The sequence below is a fragment of the Pinus tabuliformis genome, chromosome 1_1, assembly GCF_031772625.1.
Source record: "Pinus tabuliformis cultivar Carrire ecotype Pingquan chromosome 1_1, CPIR1, whole genome shotgun sequence".
Classification (NCBI taxonomy): domain Eukaryota; kingdom Viridiplantae; phylum Streptophyta; class Pinopsida; order Pinales; family Pinaceae; genus Pinus; species Pinus tabuliformis.
In genome coordinates this window covers 600,654,487-600,674,151 of record NC_142297.1, presented here as the reverse complement: position 1 = coordinate 600,674,151, position 19,665 = coordinate 600,654,487, and the positions used below count along the sequence as shown (strand labels likewise).

Sequence of the window (19,665 nt, the reverse complement as noted above, 5' to 3'; positions counted from 1 at the left end):
GTGGCTTTTCTTGTTTCTTGTCTTGAGTTTCAATATCCGTTGCATTGATGCAACCTGCTATGTATTTTCTATGTGGTCTTGGTAAGGTAGGTTTTTTCTATTGATGTTGCGGGAACAATTGGTCACTCCTCCAATCTTGAGGAGTTGCTATGGGCATAAGCAATATATGCTCCAGTGATGATGGCAGACTCTACTGAATATGGGCACCGTCATCTATAGACACTGTTTATGCCAGACAATAATCCACATGTTTATTTGTTCTTTTTCTTGAACACTTGCTGTAAAATGTAGTAAAGATCTGTTAAAAGTGTACTTGAGTGCCATAATAATAGGAATGGAAAGGTTTGTCATAAAATTTTTAGGATAGGGAAGGATGTCATAGAGTATGCCTGGTTGAACTTTTTAACTGAGTTATGCACATCATGTTCTTGCTGAAGCAGGTTATTTCTGCTTGGGCTGGACAAGTTTCGTAAAGATGACTGGCGTAGCATCTCCAGAAATTGTGTTATATCTAGGACTCCTACCCAGGTGGCTAGTCATGCTCAGAAATATTATAACCGTCTGAACTCTGCAAACAAAGACAAAAGATGATCTAGTATTCATGATATCACTAGCATGAACGATGGAGACACATCAACACCATAGGGACCTATCACAGATACAACCTTTCTGCCATGGAAGCAAAATGATAAGGATGACTACACTTAAATTTGAAATGGCAAACCTACAAACTTCCTGAACTGTATTACAATACTCAGTTTCATTGTTTCTAAAAGACAAAGAAAATTATCAAATGAAATTGACATTTCAGTGCACCGTGTACCAATCAGTCAATATTGAATATACATAACTTGTTCATGAAGTTTGAGGTTATTGACCTTAGGTTGAAAGGTTCTTGATTTCTAAAACTGCACCAGATTTGAAGGAAAATCAAGGCCATTGCCTCGAATTCTATCAATCAATATCTGACACAGAGCTATAGTGAATTTCATCTTAAACAATCTTTTGTATAGAAGAACATCTTGAACTCTTTCACCTCTAAAACACATGGTCCTTAATGCCCATAATAAACAATTTTTCCAGCATATACAAATTTGTTGACAGAGCAGCGCTGCTTCCTACATTACACGATAAGGGAATATAAAGAGCACACTTACATGTACAAGTTAGATTCAGTCCCTCGCTTTTAAGTTTTGAGCAATTGCATTCTTTCTATTGATGCATTGTTGGCTGAGAAATGGCATATGCAACTGTCACAATATTCATGGGAGTACCAGGAACTACTGATCCTGGAAAATGTCCACTTGAAACATAAGGAACATGTCCAGGAGGAATCATGATGGGAGTACCAACAACAGAACTAGCAGGCCTAGCAATAGGCTGACCCACAGGAGGTCCATATGCGATCTTTAATAATCTGGTTTAGCAACGTGACCTGTGCAAGAAAAATGCAAAACCTGGTGTATCTCTATGAGATGTGAAAATTGCAGAATTTGCAGTATCTGTGAGCTCTGTCTGGTTGCAAGTTTTGAAGGTGTGCAATGGGCCCTTCGCGCGTGATTGAGGCCTCAGTTTGAATTTCACCAACCAGATGCAGACGCCCGCGATGCGACATGACCCTGAATCATCCAGAAGGGAGGATCTGTCAGACAGATACCAGTCGGAGTTAATGCGGAAGGGTGGCAAAGGAATGCGGAGTTGGTGAAAGTGGTGGCGGGTGGCGGAGGGAATTCCCGATTGCTGGAGCCGGAAGTTTTTCCAGGTAGCCCCGGAAGCTGGGAAATTCCTCCGCCTAGTTAGACTACTCCTTTAATTATTTCTTTAGGAGGTGACATTTGTGTGCTTTAAGCTGTTGACTTGGTGATAATAAATATTGCTATCAAATGATCAATACACCTAACTTCCTCAGCATAAATTTTAATTTATGAAGGTGCCTAAGACAATCTAGTTATATGTGATGGTTTCCAATAGCATTTCATGTGAAGATGTTGAAATTTAATTCACACAAGAGGTTTGTAATGTGCGTGTATTTTAAACTATAGGAGCTGCAAAGAAGGATTCTTGCTGAGTTTTTTGTACTGATCAAATATCAAGGGTTCTAGGCATTGTGAATCCTCGTCATTATTTTGATGCTTATTCCATTTTCTATATTACTGGATGCAACTGTCTAGGCTTATTTTGGGGGCTTATGCAAAGTAAAGTTTACGGGCATTCAAGGGTCAAGGTTCCTTTCGGATTCTTTACTAGGCCACTTTAATACAATAATCTCTTATTCTCGGATGAAAAAAGAAACCATACAAGCAATTTTAGAGAATGCCCAAAAATTTTGAGATGATTGAAAGATGACTGAAAATAATGAAACAGTCATGCCCTGTGATTTTACTATATTTAGCCGATGTGTGTAGATGAGGCTTTGTGCAATTAATTCCAGTTTGTATCAGTATGCATGGTCGTGTGAGAGAATCTTACAAATGGGATGGGGGGTTATGATATCCAAATTTGATGTCTAATAATGTGTTAAATTAGATTATTTCTATAATTACCAAATTAAGATGATTGATATAATTGCAATTATTAAAGCATCGAATATGTCTTATAAAGAAATTATTTCATATTGTTGTGTATAAAGAAACCTTTGTGATTGAAATTCTTTACTTTGTATAGATTATTTTAACTCGTGATTAATCAAAGGGCGAATCGTTTTGGATACTTGTGATGGAATCACAATATGATTGTATAGTCATTATATTCTAGGCTATTTTGGTAAGAGGGAATTGTTTTGGTAATTTGTTATGGCATCATGTATTATATTATATATGATAATACTATTTTATTGACTGTTTGCCTTGATACTTAATTATCGACCAGGGAATCATAATAAGTAGAGCTGATGCACTATATGTGCTGACAATAGATAAGTTTTGTTGTCTGCTGCACTATGGTTTAGATAGTGAGTATTACAAACTAACACTTCATTTTACAAACTGTAATTCATTTCGCCACACAATTAATGAAAAAATGGTAATTTGTTATGGCATCATGTATATATATTATATATGATAGTACTCTTTTATTGAGTGTTTGCCTCGATACTTAATTATCAACCAGAGAATCATAATAAGTAGAGCTGATGCACTATATGTGCTAACAATAGATAAGTTCTGTTGTCTACTGCATTATGGTCTAGATAGTGAGTATTACAAACTAACACTTCATTCTACAATTTGTAATTCATTTTTTCACACAATTAATGAAAAACTGGTAATTTGTTATGGCATCATGTATATATATTATATATGATAATACTCTTTTATTGAGTGATTGCCTCGATACTTAATTATCGACCTGGGAATCATAATAAGTAGAGCTAATGCACTATGTGCGCTGACAATAGATAAGTTTTGTTGTTTGTTGCACTATGGTTTAGATAGTGAGTATTACAAACTAACACTTCATTCTACAAACTGTAATTCATTTTGTCACACAATTAATGAAAAACCAGACAATGCTCAAGTACAGCAATTGAATATTCTAAATCAGGGAACAAGTTCCTCCATTTATAGGCTCATGAAATAACAAGATGGATCTAACTTTGCTTTTTCTTACTCTTAATCAATTCAATGCATTTAAACAAGACAATCAAAACCAGTACAGGAAATATGAGTCTTCACTAGTGGCGCATGTAGGTGAATGGTGAGATCTCAAATTTTATCTGACGTGTACTTCAAACAATTAATCATTAAATCTATAGCACAAATACAATTTGACCTACGAAAGCATCACTCATAAAATAAAACTAGAAAGACTAAACTATTTAATAACTTAAACAAAGGGAAAACTTGCCTTGATGGCTTTGGTGGGCCCTTGCTGATATACTAGGTAAGCTAAAGACTTACAGTGCTAAGAAGTAAAATAACACATTGATCTTAACAATTACTGTTCATATTATTAATGAAAAAAAGGATTACAATATCAACATTACAAATCTCCATTTATAGGCTCATGAAATAACAAGATGGATCTAACTCCGTTTCCTGTTACTCTTAATCAATTCAATGCATGTAAACAAGACAATCAAAATTAGTACAGGAAATATGAGTCTTCACTAGTGGTGCATGTAGGTGAATGGTGAGATCTCAAATTTTATCTGACATGTACTTCAAACAATTAATCATTAAATCTATAGCTCAAATACAATTTGAACTATGAAAGCATCACTCGTAAAATAAAACTGGAAAGACTAAACTATTTAATAACTTAAACAAATGGAAAACTTCCCTTGATGGCTTCAGTGGGCCCTTGCTGATCTACTAGGTAAGCTAAAGACTTACAGTGCTAAGAAGTAAAATAACACATTGATCTTAACAATTGCTATCATATTGTTAATGAAAAATAAGGATTACAATATCAGCGTTACAAATCTCCATTTATAGGCTTATGAAATAACAAGATGGATCTAACTTCGTTTCCTGTTACTCTTAATCAATTCAATGCATTTAACCAAGACAATTAAAATTAGTATACGAAATATAAGTCTTCACCAGTGGCGCATGTAGGTGAATGGTGAGATCTCAAATTTTATCTGACATGTACTTCAAACAATTAATCATTAAATCTATAGCACAAATACAATTTGAACTACGAAAGCATCACTCGTAAAAAAAAACTGGAAAGACTAAACTATTTAATAACTTAAACAAAGGGAAAACTTGCCTTGATGGCTTCAGTGGGCCCTTGTCGATCTACTAGGTAAGCTAAAGACTTACAACGTTAAGAAGTAAAATAACACATTGATCTTAACAATTGTTGTTCATATTGTTAATGAAAAAAAGGATTACAATATCAGCATTACAAATCTCAGAGTGCTTTGTTTCCAACCTAATCTCCCTTCTTGGATCTATATGAAGACTAAGAGATTAACTATTAACCATTCAAGAGATATTTTGATTAACCTAATCGTTCGACATACCTCTCTTTTATAAAGAAGAGGGTCGTTACCATAATCTGTGTAATGAAATTGAAATTACATTTGTAAATTTGTCCTCATGACACGAAGTGCATGAGGACGAAGTGGATCTTGGGTAACCAAGTGAATGAGATGTCTTCAACAACTTCATTGGTTCCATAGTGGATTGTTTGCTAAATCACTAAGTCTGAAGATGAAGTATGGTACTGGAATCAGATAGTAGACATTGGAATACAGGTACCAGCGTCGAACAAAGAATATGAGTACTGGAGTTAAAACGATAGAACAATTGGAGCAGTTGGTACTAGAATCAAACCATGGAGCAATTTGGTTACTAGAATTGAACAATGGAATGGTTGTGATGAGCGCATTAGCCAAAAGCTCGGGTGATGGGTCAAGTGGTGGATGAGTGCATGCGTGGTGAGAAAGATCGTTGAGAACACAACTATTGCTCGAGTGCTAGATAGGTGCGTAGGTGGTTGACGAGTGCAAGATTGTCGAATGAGTATTGGACGAAATACCGGATCGCTGAGCTTCTCGAGTACTAGAACACTGAACTAGCTGAGTACCAAAATACTGAATTGATAGAGTGTCGAAATGCTAAACAAATCTGGAAGAGTAGAAAATCCAGAGATATATGAGAACCAATCAGAGAAATTAGAGTAAAAGATCAAATAATGATATTTTTACTATAAGAAAACATAGAAATTGCATTTTGAATAATTTATTGTAGCATATGCCGCTAAGCAATGCCAACGACATGTCCGTGTTTATTTCAAAATGATTTTATGTATCTAACATCATCTACAATATAATCTGAAAGATAACCCATCGATCATAACAAACCATAACAGCTAGATTCTTTTAATGTCTTCAAAAAACCAATGGATGCAACTTTGCAAGAGAAAAATGGCATTGCCACAGTAATATAAATCATAGCAGAGATCTTCATTCATATTCATATATATATATATATATATATATATATATATATATATATATATATATATATATATATATATATATATATATATATATATATATATAATGAGTACGTACTATAGAGATTTATTTATCTCAATGATAACTTGAGATTCTTCTAGTTATGACAAAAGAGTAAAATATTTAAAATAGAGCATGGACTATAGAAAGTAATATAAATCATAGCAGAGATCTTCATTCATATATATATATATATATATATATATATATATATATATATATAACAAGTGTGTACTATAGAGATTTATTTATCTCAATGATAACTTGAGATTATTCCAGTTATGACAAAAGAGCAAAATATTTAAAATAGAACATGGACTATAGAAATTTATCTAAATGATAACTTGAGATTCTTATCCCACACCACATACGATTTCAGTGTATGTAAATGAAAAATTAATAGATCAATTTAATGTTAATTTTGACGGATTTGATTACCTATTCTTCACCACTCTATGGCTTACGGCGTTTCCTTTGCAACATAAGGTGCAAATGCTGGTTACTGTACATATGATTTTGACTTATAATGAAATTCTATTTTTATTTTATATATATATATATATATATATATAAAATTTATTTTAAATAATTTAGCATTTTTATAATAAATCTAATTTTTTTATAATTTTATTTTAATTAATATAACACATTTAATTAATACATTTTTTTCTTTTATTTTTTAATAGGAATGAGTACATTTTATTCAATGGAATTAGTAATTTTGTATATACTGTTGTCACTATTTCACCAGATAAAACAACTACCACTATTTTAGTATATAGACTTAAACTCCCTATGCAATGAAAGACTCCTTTAACTTAAACTTATATATATATATATATATATATATATATATATATATATATATATATATATATATATATATATATATGTAATTTTTATTTTATAAAACATAAAAACCATATGTAAAAATTATACTTATAATAATATTTCATTGTGAATAAATTTAATTTACACCAATTATATATAGATAAATAGTTATGTTGATAGACATGTTTATTTTTGGAATAAGATATGTTTGTTTTGGAATTTTAATTTAATTGTTAATTGGTGTAACCATATAAATTAAATGGCCACAATACATCTCACATCAAGTTAAAATAAATAAATAAATAAATAAAAAATCATAAAATTAACTAAAACTTTATTTTAAATTATTATTATTATTATTAATTATAAAAAGAAGTAATATATGAGTTAAATAATATTCTTAATCATGAAAATTCACCCTCATTTTACCATGGAAATTATTAATTTGTGAATAGATTTTATTATAATATCATGGGCCAATATTGTGACTTGTCAATGCCATTTACTCAATATGAGAGTTCTTGATATGGCATTTTTTAAATTAATTCATTTGAGATAAATTAATTAAAAGAGCATAACTAATTTGGAGATAAATATGAACCCTTGATTTGTGAATACTACTATGAAAATTTCAGTATATTTCATAGAGGTCCAATCTCTACCTATTGAGAAGTGCAACAAGAAAGTCTCAATTTGATTTTGCCTTGGTCAAATTGAGAAAATCTAAATTTCCACATTAGCAGACAACTTGGACGTAGTTAACTTGTGTGACATGACTTGTGTCACTTAGTTTACTCAATAAATTCGAGTTAGAGGGCTTGGAATTCAATTAAGCATGTGTGATTTCTAATTTGTAGCAATCAAGGTCAGTTATTTCAAGTTTTGTTCAGTTAAACTAGTTCCAATAGTTGGAGGAACTAGTGGAAGGTCAATTGTGCAGTGGGACAACATTCTAACTTAGTGATCATCTAGTTAACTGATTATTCGGTGCAAAATAGATAGTGCGTGGAGAGAATTCGAGTTCCTTAGTTGTGGTGGAAATTCCAAGGCAATGTAACATCAATTGTAGACTAGTTCTAAGTGTACAGGTGTTGCATGCAACCAGATGATCAACCTTGGGAATTGCACAATCAATTTGGAGAATAATTCTTAAAAAATAGGGCCTAATTCTCTAAGAATTGCACAAGGAAATAGGGGCTCAAGTTGAGGTAAAATTTTACAAAGTCTCGATCAAAGTTTCTCATTGAGTAGAGAGATAGGTTATTCACTTTTAGGTTGTGCTCAGAGCGAGCAAGCAATTGTAATAAATCTCTATTCATCTGATTAATGCAAGATGGCTAAAGGGTTTTTTAGCAGTTGCTTTCCCTTGGAAAAATAGTGTGCATGTGTGTTATTTCGTATTGCATGTATGATATTATTGTTCTAAATTGTGAATTAAATTCCACAGATCAGTATAGTAGGATTGTGTCTCTTGATTTTAAATAAAAATGATTGAGCAGTTGCAATTATACATCGTATTTCTACATGGTATCAGAGCATGATTCACATTCAAATTGGAATTTCGAAGTTGTTCCTCAGGAGGTTCAAATTTACAGCTTCAGTGTAGCAGTATTTCTTTAGTATTGGGAAGATGATATTCAACGGGCTGAGATTATAGTATGCCTTGGAAGGCAACTCGAATTTCATTGCATGGAAGGATCTCATGGAGGCAGTGCTTGATGACAATGGATTGCTAGAATATGTCAAGATAAATATTGCAAAACCACAGGCGTTTGATGCACAAAACCTATCCCATTGGAAGAAAGATTAGCCAAGTCCAGGAGAACAATCTTGGAGGGATTGTGAGACCACATTGTCCCAAATATCCATGGAAAAGAAACTCCTTTCACGTGTGGAAGGAACTGACAAAGCTGTTTGAGAATAGCAGTGATCATATAAAACTGGCCCTCAAAGACAAACTTCGAAACATTAAGATGTAGAAGAATGATACTATTTTGCAGTATCTCACCAAATTTACACAAGTTCGAGATGAAATTGGAGGGGTTGGTGTGGCTATTGCAGAAGAGGACTTGGTGAGCCTAACTCTTCTAGGACTTCCAAAATCCTGGCACAACTACCAGGACTCAGTGAATGGAAGGGAAAATTTACCAAAGTGGGAAAGGTAGTAGTTTGACATGGTACAAGAAGAGTTCAAGAGAAATAACTTGGATGGAACTCCATCCAAAGTAGAGGATGAAGAAAATTTTGCATTGGTAGGAAAGGGAAAGAAGGGCAAAGGGAAGAAATCTCAAACCAAACCTGAATCTAGCCAAGGGGGAAAGAAGAAAGACTTGTCCAAAATAAATTTCTTCAATTGTCATGAATTTGGGCACCATGTTACGAAGTGTCCACACAAAGTCTAGCAAGAAGAACTCAGGAGGAGAAACAGGTGAGGCATCGTCTTCATAGTTTGAGCTAGACTTCACCCTTATCGCATGCATGGCCAACTCTGTGATGGGGAGTGTGTGGTACTTGGATTTCGGTGTCTCATTCCACATGACAGGGTGTAGATATTTTTTCAGTGACCTAGAGGAGAAATATTTCTAGATGCATATTCAGCTGGGGGAGGACGGAAGGTACAATGCTACCAGGATTGGTACAGTCACCTTTCAGAGGGAATCAAGATCCCCTCTTCGCCTCAAAGATGTCATGTTTTCTCCATGCCTAAAGAAGAATCTCATCTTTGTTGCAGTTTTGGAAGACTGTGGTTATGATGTGATCTTCAACTAAGGAAAATCATTCCTGAGACACATAGCCACTAGACAAGTGAAGCAGATCAGGGTTCGGGTGAAGAACCTGTACAATTTGGATGTGGAAGATTGTATTGCAATAAGCAGTAAGGCAGAGAAAGTGCAGAGCCGCGAGGTCGGTGAACTTTAGCACAGGATATTGGGCCATTTGCATCATGGCACCCTGAAAATTATGCAGCAAATAACCACTGGCCTCTCAAAAGAAGCACTTGAGCAGAAAGATGTATGAAAAGGTTGTACCTTGGGAAAGTATGTGTAATCCACATTCCATGATTGAGACAACAAAGCACATGCAGTTTTGGAAAGACTCCACTTTGATGTTTGTGGACCTTTCTCAACAACCTTCACTCCTAGACATAAGTATTTTGTTATTTTTATTGATGATTTCTCAAGGAAGTGTTGTATCTTCTTCATGTGGAAGAAGGATGAGACATTCTCAAATTTTGTAGAATTCAAGGCACTAGTTGAGAAAGATACTGACAAGAAGGTGAAGGTTCATAGGAGCGACAATGGAGGTGATTATCTTTCTAATGAATTCAAGGATTTCTGTGTGAAAGAAGGCATTCGAAGAGAGATGACAACAACCCAAAACTCGCAGCAAAATGGGGTAGCTAAGAGAAATAACCATAGCGTTGTTGGAGCTGCAAGAGCTATGTTACATGACCAAGGCATACCACTGCATTTATGGGCTGGGGCATGTAACGCAACAATCTACTTGCAAAATCGGAGTCCTCGTCGGATTCTTGGTATGATTACACCAGAGGAAGATTTCTCGGGGAGAAAGTCAGATGTGTCTCACTTCAGAATTTTTGGAGCCTCTGTTTACTACCATGTCTCCAAACATTCGAGGAAGAAGGTTGAGCCAACAATAGAGTTGGGAGTTTTTGTGGGTTACATTGAAACTCCACATAATTACCATGTATACTTACCTCCCCTAGGAATGTTAATTGTGCGAAGAGAGGTAAAGTTTGATGAGGAGAAAGTGATGTGGTGCTCTCTTGAGAGGGAGCTTCATATCCTACTAGAAGAGGATATTTTAGTTCCAAAGAAGGAGCCTTAGGAAGTTGTGGAGCAACCACAAATGGAGGAACAAAGAGGAAGCAGAGTGGAGACATCCACTCAAGTAGAACCATCCAGAGAAGGGAGAAAAAAAACCAAGGGAGCTGATAGATTGGTGCACGATGCAAGGAAGAATGTAGGAGTTCCTTCAAACTTATGTAGGCAAAGGAGGTCACTTGAGAGGTACATTAGTTACATGGCTCTAATGACTAAGCTTGTAGAACTAAGCCATCCTCTTTTGAGGAAGCAGTTGAGAAATCTGTTTGGGTTGATGCAATGGTGGAATAATATGAATCCATCATGAAGAATAGTGTTTTGGAAGTGCTCCCAACATTGGTAGATATTTCAGTTGTGGGTTCGAGATGGATCTTCAAAGTTAAGCATGGAACAAACATAAACATAGAGAAGTATAAGGCCAGATTTGTGGCCAATGGATTCTCTCAAGTTAAGGGAATTGACTATGAGGAAATCTTTTCTCCTGTAGCAAGGTATTCATCCATTAGATCAATTATTGCACTGGATGCACATATGGGGTGGAAGATCACCAGATGGATGTAAAAATAACATTTCTTAATGGTGTTATTGAGGAGGAGGTGTATATCGAGCAATTAGAAGGTTTTGAGACATTTGATCGGGAGTCTCATGTGTGCAGACTCAAGCGAGCATTGTACGGTGTCAAACACGCACCCCGTGCTTGGAACACCAGGATCGACCATTATCTCACTGGTTTGGGATTCACCAAAAGTGAAGCAAATGCGAACCTTTATCATATTTTGGTAGAAGGTAAATTGCTTATCATTGTTTTATATGTTGATGATTTAATATTGACAGGTGATGAGCAGCTGATTAATGCTTGCAAGGAGGATCTTGCAAGGAAATTTGAAATGAAGGAAATGGGTCTCATGCACTACTTCCTAGGGCTAGAAGTATGACAAGGTGATGGAGAATTGTTTGTGTCTCAAGACAAGTATGAAAATGAGATACTGCAGAGATTCCACATGGAGAGTTGTAAGCCCATGGAGACACCTTTAGAGATCAACTAGAGGAAGGAGAATGCCACTTTAGGTGAAGAGGTGGATGCTACCATTTACCAATAATTAGTGGGTTCACTAATGTATCTTGTGAACACACGACCAGATATGTGTTATGCAGTGAGCCAACTAAAAAAAGCTATGGTTAAGCCAACCAAATTGTATTGGAAGACAGTGAAACATGTTTTACGGTACCTCAGAGGCACTACCCAATATGGATTATGGTATAGATGGACAGAGGGAGTGAAACTGTGTGGCTTCACAGATGCAGATTGGGCAGGGAGTCCATCTGACTGAAAGAGTAGATTAGGCGGAATTTTCAGTATTGGCTCCATAACAGTTTCTTGGTATAGCGGGAAGCAAAGATTTGTGGTGCTCAGCTCTATAGAAACATAATACATGGTTGCAAGTCAAGCAACATGTGAGGGGATCTGGACAAGAAAGACACTTGTGGGACTATTTCGTTAGATGATGGATCCAACAATGATCTATTGTGATAATTATAGTTTCATTAAGCTCTTTGAGAATCTAGTATTTCACGATCAATCCAAGCATATAGATATTTGATATCATCATTTACGAGATTGTGTGCAGAGGTGGATAATGTTGCTACAATACATTCTAACAGAGGAACAAGACGCTGACATCTTGACAAAGGCATTGTCAAGAGGGAAGTTCGAGTTCCACAGGTGCAGGATAGGGGTGGTTGATAATCCCTTTCTTGCTGAGAGGGAGTGTTGAGAAGTGCAACAAGAAAGTCTCAATTTGATTTTGCCTTGGTCAAATTGAGAAAATTTGAATTTCCACATCATCCGATAAATTGTATGTAGTTAACTTGTGTGACATGGCTTTTGTCACTCAGTTTACTCTGTAAATTCGAGTTAGAGGGCTTGGAGTTCAGTTAAGCATGCGTGATTGTTAATTTGTAGCAATCAAGGTCAGTTATTTCAAGTTGTATTCATTTAAACTAGTTCTAATAGTTGGAGGAACTAGTGGAAGGCCAGTTGTGTAGTGGAACAATAATCTAACTTAGTGATCATCTAGTTAATTGGTCAATCAACCCAAAATAACTAGTGCATGTAGAGAATTTGTGTTCCCCAGTTGTGGTGGAGATTCCAAGGAAGTGTAACATCAAATGTAGACTAGTTCAGAGTGTACAAGTGTTGCATGCAACCATATGATCAACCTTGAGAATCACACAATCAATTTGGAGAACAAATCCTAAAAAATAAGGCCTAATTCTCTAGGAATTGTGTAAGGAAATAGGGGCTCAAGCTGAGGCAGAATTTGACTATGATCAGAGCTTCTCATTGAGCACAAATATGTTATTCACTTGCAAGTTGTGCTCAGAGCGAGCAAGCAATTGTGATACATCCCTATTCATCTGATTAATGCAAGTAGGCTTAAGGAGTTTTTAGCAGTTGCTTTCCCTTGGAAAAATATTGTGCATGTGTCTTATTTCTTATTGCATATTTGAGATTATTGTTCTAAATTGTAAATTAAATTCCACAAATCAGTAGAGTAGGATTATGTCTCTTGATTTTAGATAAAACTTCAGTTGCAATTCTACATCATATTTCTACAAACCATCCACCTAATAATTATATTAGAAATTTGGAAGGCCTATATTGAAATAGGCATGTCTATCGACATAATAATTATTAGGTGAATTATAGAGATTTAACTTCCATAGAATATTCTAGAATATTTTTAATAATAATCAATGTTAAAATTTATCTCTAAAATAATTATGCATTTTTCTCCATTTAATATAATTGATTAATTAAAAACATGTTATATGAACAAATGTTATATGAAATGAGTTGTAGTCATGGTATTGGCTCATTATATTGTAACAAAACCTATTTACAAGAATCTCCATGATAAAATAAGGGTGAATCTCCATGGTTAAGAATCTTATTACTTGTTTTTTTAAATCTATATATGTTTAACTTGTATGTTAATTATTTTTATAATCAATAATAATAATGAAGAAAAAATTATAATTTAGATAGTTTTTATTATTTTTTTAAATTTCAATTGGATAAAGTAAATATTTTGATATATATTATAAATTAATGAAGTAAATATTTTAATGTTTATTATAAATTAATATATTATAATATTAAATATAATGATTCCGACTTTTCCGCTAAAAAGATACCTAAAAGTCCCTATTATATATTTATATAATCTGATATTTAATGTAAAGATACTATCTTTAATTATTCTAACTTTTGTGCTAGATAACTAAAATGAGTTGTTTTTAGTGAGATTTTTTGGAAACTTTGTGAGTTTTTAATTAATTTCTAATTTAACAATAATTTATCACAAACTTGATAAGTAACCTCTACAATCCAAATGCCCAATATATACAATAAAAAACTAATTTAAATAACACAAATCTGAATTTCTTTCTAATAACTAAAAAAACCTATTTTTTTTCATGCAATGAGGAGACAAGATACCTTGTGATAATTGTGGTGGATCCATAACCATTAAAAAAACCCACATCCATAAAGGTTCCATATTATGTAACTCCGATCATAATAAAATCCCAACAGCCCTCCATAACTATCTCGCGCGCAGTCGCCACCTCCCAAATTTTAGAAGTCAAGCACGAAGCTGCACAGGCCCTCGGCCTGTTACCATATATTAACAGAACGAGCATCACAGGCCATCGTCCTTGTACTATATTTTGTCGTATTAACAGAGCCAGCATCTATATATACCATGAAAACCCAGTCCCAATCCTTTCCATTCCGTCCATCTGCTAATTCCCTTCCCTGCACACAAATTTATTTTCTTTTTTCCTCGTGTATTGAATCCAGAATTCCACAGAGCAATGGGTCTCCAGATCGATCCCCGCAGCAGCTCCAACCAGACGTACTACAGCAATCGAAAATCCGTACTACAGGAATCGAAAACCAGTGGATTTTCCCCAAGACGAATTCCTGGATCTCCCCACCTACGTCTCCTCGCTTCGCCACAATGACCGCATAGCCTTCATCGACTCTGTCACTGGGGAAACCACCACATTTCCTCAACTATGGCAGAGCGTAAAGTCACTTGCCGCTGGTTTAGCCGGCCTTGGCATCAGAAAATCCGACGTTGTACTCATCCTCTCGGCGAATTCAATGTATTTCCCCATAATCTGCATGGCTGTCTTGTCCATTGGAGCCATCGTTACGACCACCAATCCGCTAAATACTGCGGCTGAGATAGCGAAGCAAGCCAGAGACTCGGCAGCCGTGTTGGCCTTCGCCACGCCATCTTTGGCTGTCAAATTGGCAGCCACCAAATTGGCCATTGTGCTCATTTCTTCTTCTTCATCTGAATTAACCTCCCAGAATGACCAAAATTACATCTCTACTCTAGACAAGCTCCTGACTTCGAATCCTGCCCATGCCCCTGTTGTTAAAATCCGGCAAGACGATACTGCCACACTGCTCTATTCCTCCGGGACTACTGGAATGAGCAAAGGGGTCATTTCCACCCACAGAAATCTGATTGCTATGGTTTGCATTGTGCTGAAGCGCTTGGGATTCACTCCTGAGAATAGTACCCGGAATCAGACTGATTCGTTCCTGGGTATGGTGCCCATGTTTCATATATATGGGCTTGCGGCTTTTGCTTGTGCGTTGCTTGGTTCCGGATCCACCATTGTTGTGCTGTCTAAGTTTGATCTCGTGGAGATGCTTCGGTTGATTCAGAAGTACAGAATCACCTATTTGCCTCTTGTGCCTCCCATCCTGTTGGCTATGAACAAAGTCGATATTGCAAAGAAATATGATTTGAGTTCTTTGCACACTGTTATATGTGGTGGAGCTCCCCTGACCAAAGAGTCTACAGAGGAGTTTATTTCTTGGTTCCCTGGAGTCACAATAAGACAAGTAAAGTTGTTTTCTTCTTTTCTGCCATGCTGGTCTACTTACTATAGAAATACAAATACTAGAACACTAACTTTGCTTTCTTTTACATAATTTAAAGATATGGACACTGACTAGATAATCACTCTCTTCAACCACTCAGGGGTATAAAAAGTTACTATCCGTCTTTATTAGGTAGGTTAAGTGTGCCTCATTCATTTTTAGCCTAGTGCAGTGGTCTTCCTGTAAGGGAAAATGAGGGCTAACAGGGGCCTTCTATCTTTACCTTTAAACACAGGATTGACCTTTCAGTACCTATACAACAAAGCTTTTACTAGCCAGATTTGGAATCTATTGTTGAAATGCATCTGGCCCTAGCTATGGATCAGAGAAAAGTACTTTGGAATTGAACTAATAAGCAATAACTTTTCCTTCTAGTTAGCTATAACAAAGTCAAGATTAAAATCCACGGACTTTTTTCAAGTTTTTAGAAACAAGAATCTGCATTCAAGAATCACTTACCTCAAGGAAAAGTAGAGTTCATTAGACTATATTCCGGCTTCGATGTTAGGCAGATTTCCTTCCTCTTAACAAACCAGGTTGTGTAGTCTGGCTAAATCTGTGCACAGTAGTGGTGTTTGTCTTTGGGACCAAATTGCTATAGCTTGGGTGACTAGGCATCTGGGATTAAAAAATAGCTAGTCACAAACTTGAAGCCTACTGAGCAGATGATTGTATGGGTAGGATCAGCCTTTTCTTGGTCTGCACAGAGGTTTGACTGATAGCTTTTTCCCACCCATATGATACTCTAGAGCCCAGGGGCACGTGTACCAAACATAAAAAGCATTTAGAGGTAATTTGAAGTATATCCTGGATGGTGGATCGCAGATATTAGCAACATCACACCTATGGGGTCTTCTTAGCCAGCGTGTATATGCCTAGGCATGCTTACAAACAAGCATCTAACAAGTACAGGGGCTTGCATTGAGCATTGAATATCTCTGACTAATCATCAACAACTAAGACAGTTTCTGCCATTTTTTTGCTTGCTACCAAGGTATTAGAGCCATGACCTTACAACTATCTCGGTAAGCTTACACCTAGGCTATGCTTTTTCTCAAGTAAGGTTGCATGATATTTTGCAGTGCTATGGGCTAACGGAAACAATGGGAATGGGGGCATCCACAGACAGTCAAGAAGAAAGTAGACACTATGGAACGGCTGGCTTCTTGTCTCCAAATACTGAAGCAAAGATAGTTGATCCTGTTTCAGGAGCTCCTCTGCCCCCAAACCAGAAAGGAGAACTGTGGCTTCGTGGTCCATATGTCATGAAAGGTATGTTCTCTTTCTGAAACTTTCTTTTGTTCATAATAAAGATATTGAACAAGAGACAACCTTAAATACAATGCATAGTTCGAAACCTGCTCTAGAGAGGAAGTATTTCATCGAAGTTTTATACCAACAAACAAAATTTTAAGATGGTGGAATAGAGTTATGCAAGTGGAAAGAATTCCAATCCAATTCTCTGGAGGTTCTCAATTAGCTGTGGTGAAGCAAGCCCTTGAACTTGACTTCTTCGCTTAACCCTGAGAAAATTACATCTTTTGGAAAAGGAAACTTCTGGCAGATGAGGATCGTGGATATGTATCGTTGCCTTAAATAAACAGATCTTTTAAAGGTCAGATTTAAAGATTTAAAAAATCAGTTTTACTCTATTGCAGGTTATTTCAGCAATCCGGAAGCGACTAGTTCAACTCTGGATTCGGATGGTTGGCTACGAACAGGTGACCTCTGTTACATTGATCATGAAGGCTACATCTTTGTAGTGGACAGATTGAAAGAGTTGATCAAATATAAGGGTTACCAGGTATAATCTGCTTCTCTTTGAGAAGTCTCTTAACTTGTTGATGTCCAAATTTTGCAAATGATTCAATACTTAACCTCAACCATAACATAATTTTTAATTTTTCCTGGACATGGCATTGTAGGTTGCTCTTGCTGAATTAGAATCACTTCTACATTCTCACCCTGAGATTACAGATGTTGCGGTAATACCGTAAGTACAATGTTTCTTCATACTCAATTTTTAGCATGTAGTTCTGAGTAATTCTTGCCTTTTTTAAATTTTCATTTGCCATGACCATTGTTCAGAAACTGACGTGGAAACTACTTCAGAGTGGTTTCCTATTCTGTTATTTAACTATAAGGTTTCATCTCAAATTCTCTTGACCTAATGGTGCAAAATGCCTATAGGTGTTGTATTTATAACCAGCTGATATGAACTTCCCAAGCCACAGTAAAGACATGGATTCCTAATAATCATGAATGCCTAATCATCACAGAGTTATACTTGGGCCTTGTGCTTCACCCAAACCAAATCAACATCATGTTGTATTCTGTTAGGTTATTATGGTAGATACAAGGTAGGCTACTAAAAGACCAACGCTCATGATGTGACCGATCCCCTAAGAGTCAAAGGTACAAAGTTTACAATTATAATCCTGAGTTGTGTCAATCACAAGGAATCCTCTATGCAAAATATATTATACCTGGTCATTGATTTCTATGGTGTTGAAGAGTCATATTTAAAATATTATGCATGGTTTCAGGTTTCCAGACAAAGAAGCTGGCCTGGTTCCAATGACATATATTGTAACGAAACCGGGAAGCACACTATCTCAAAACAGTGTAATCAACTTTGTAGCTCAACAGGTAATTTGCGTTGTAAATACGGTATATTTAGACTGTCAATAGAGGTTTTGAAAATTGCTAACTAGCAGGGGGATAGTTTTGAATTTTTTAATTATTTCATCAAGCTTCCCAAATTATGTCACTACCATCATTATTAAACATGTCATACTTCTTCCTGGTTTGGGTTTGTCTTCATAGGTGGCACCATACAAGAAGGTTCGTCATGTGGCTTTTGTAAGTGAGATTCCAAAAAATGCGGTATGAAAGATATTAAGAAAGGACTTGATTAAATTGGCCATCTCCAGATTATGATGTATTTGCGGTTGGACTGGCGTTCTACAATTTAGTATAAAAGTGATATAGAGCTTTGAAGAGATGTTGTACTCTGGAGAGATATTGTAGTACCCGTAAATGAGTATAACTAGCATTTGCACCAGATGTTGCAAAGAAAATGCCGTAAGGCATAAAGTGCAGAAATCCATTATCCATGTAGTGTGTGCATTATTCAACAAGGTGGATCTCTCTAAATTTGTTGCAAACATTTATGTTGTTGCATTGCTAATTTATTTAGAGTCTACTACTACCTCCTCTTCTTGGAATATTAAATTTCTTATCACCCCATGATGACAATCCCTCTAATTATTGGCATCACAATTTTTTCCACTTTAGTGGGTTTACCTTCAACCTAAAGAAACATGAATTTGAGTCACTCAATTAAAAAGAAATTGCTAAATTGCTATTTATCAGGTTTTGAGTAAAAACAATTAATAACTCATATTTACAACCCTTCAAATATTTACAACCTTTTAAGTCTTGTATTTTTAACTCATATTTATAACCCTTTAAAATGAAACTAACTATCTATATTTTTATTAATAATAAAAAAAATCTTCTTTATAAAACTGACGCTCACATGCTACTCCTATATATATATCTTATATTTAATATTCAGTGTCCATCAATTGAATGACAAGATAAAAGCTCAACTTAATTGCACCTTTAAAACGTGACTTAAAAGTTTAATTGGTAATTATTTATTCAGTAATTTGTACATTGTTAATTGCAATTTCTCTTGAAAACCAATGTTTATATCAAAATTTTAAAAATTAACACTCACTTCTACTTAGTCTGGTGTTTCTTTATTTGATCGTGATACTCAAGATTGCTTTTCTCAAAAGTATCCAATGTGAAGATGATATCTTATGTGTTTCTGCTTTCTCAGTAGGTTCATGTGATTTTTATTATTTTTGGTGTTAATGTCTATGTTTTTTTTATGCCCATCCATTATTTATTATCTAAACATTGATGTTTGAAAATCCGTAAGTGGCTAGTGTGGAAATTGCAAGGTATGTTGAGAATTTGGTTATCTAGTAAGCTTAGAGTCATTCTTGAGTCATTATCTTTTGTGCAGATTCCTACCTCGGCTC

The 19,665-nt window shown here is 35.4% G+C and overlaps 1 protein-coding gene across 1 annotated transcript; it reads left to right on the top strand.

Annotated features, from left to right (window-relative positions):
- Positions 1-334: 334 nt before the first annotated feature.
- LOC149214710 (beta-phenylalanine coenzyme A ligase-like) lies at positions 335-17,607 on the top strand. The gene is made up of 6 exons (XM_089389483.1): positions 335-342; positions 441-528; positions 14,510-15,571; positions 16,693-16,882; positions 17,269-17,414; positions 17,536-17,607. The coding sequence occupies exons 1-6, from the start codon at positions 335-337 to the stop codon at positions 17,605-17,607; spliced, it is 1,566 nt and encodes a 521-aa protein (XP_089245609.1).
- The last annotated feature ends 2,058 nt before the right edge of the window (positions 17,608-19,665 follow it).

What these genes read in the sequence shown, in the direction of transcription:
- LOC149214710 (XM_089389483.1), top strand. An exon ending in TATCTAGGACTCCTACCCAG is followed by an intron (nt 529 to 14,509) that starts GTGGCTAGTCAT and finishes TATTGAATCCAG; the next exon opens with AATTCCACAGAGCAATGGGT. An exon ending in TGGTCCATATGTCATGAAAG is followed by an intron (nt 16,883 to 17,268) that starts GTATGTTCTCTT and finishes ACTCTATTGCAG; the next exon opens with GTTATTTCAGCAATCCGGAA.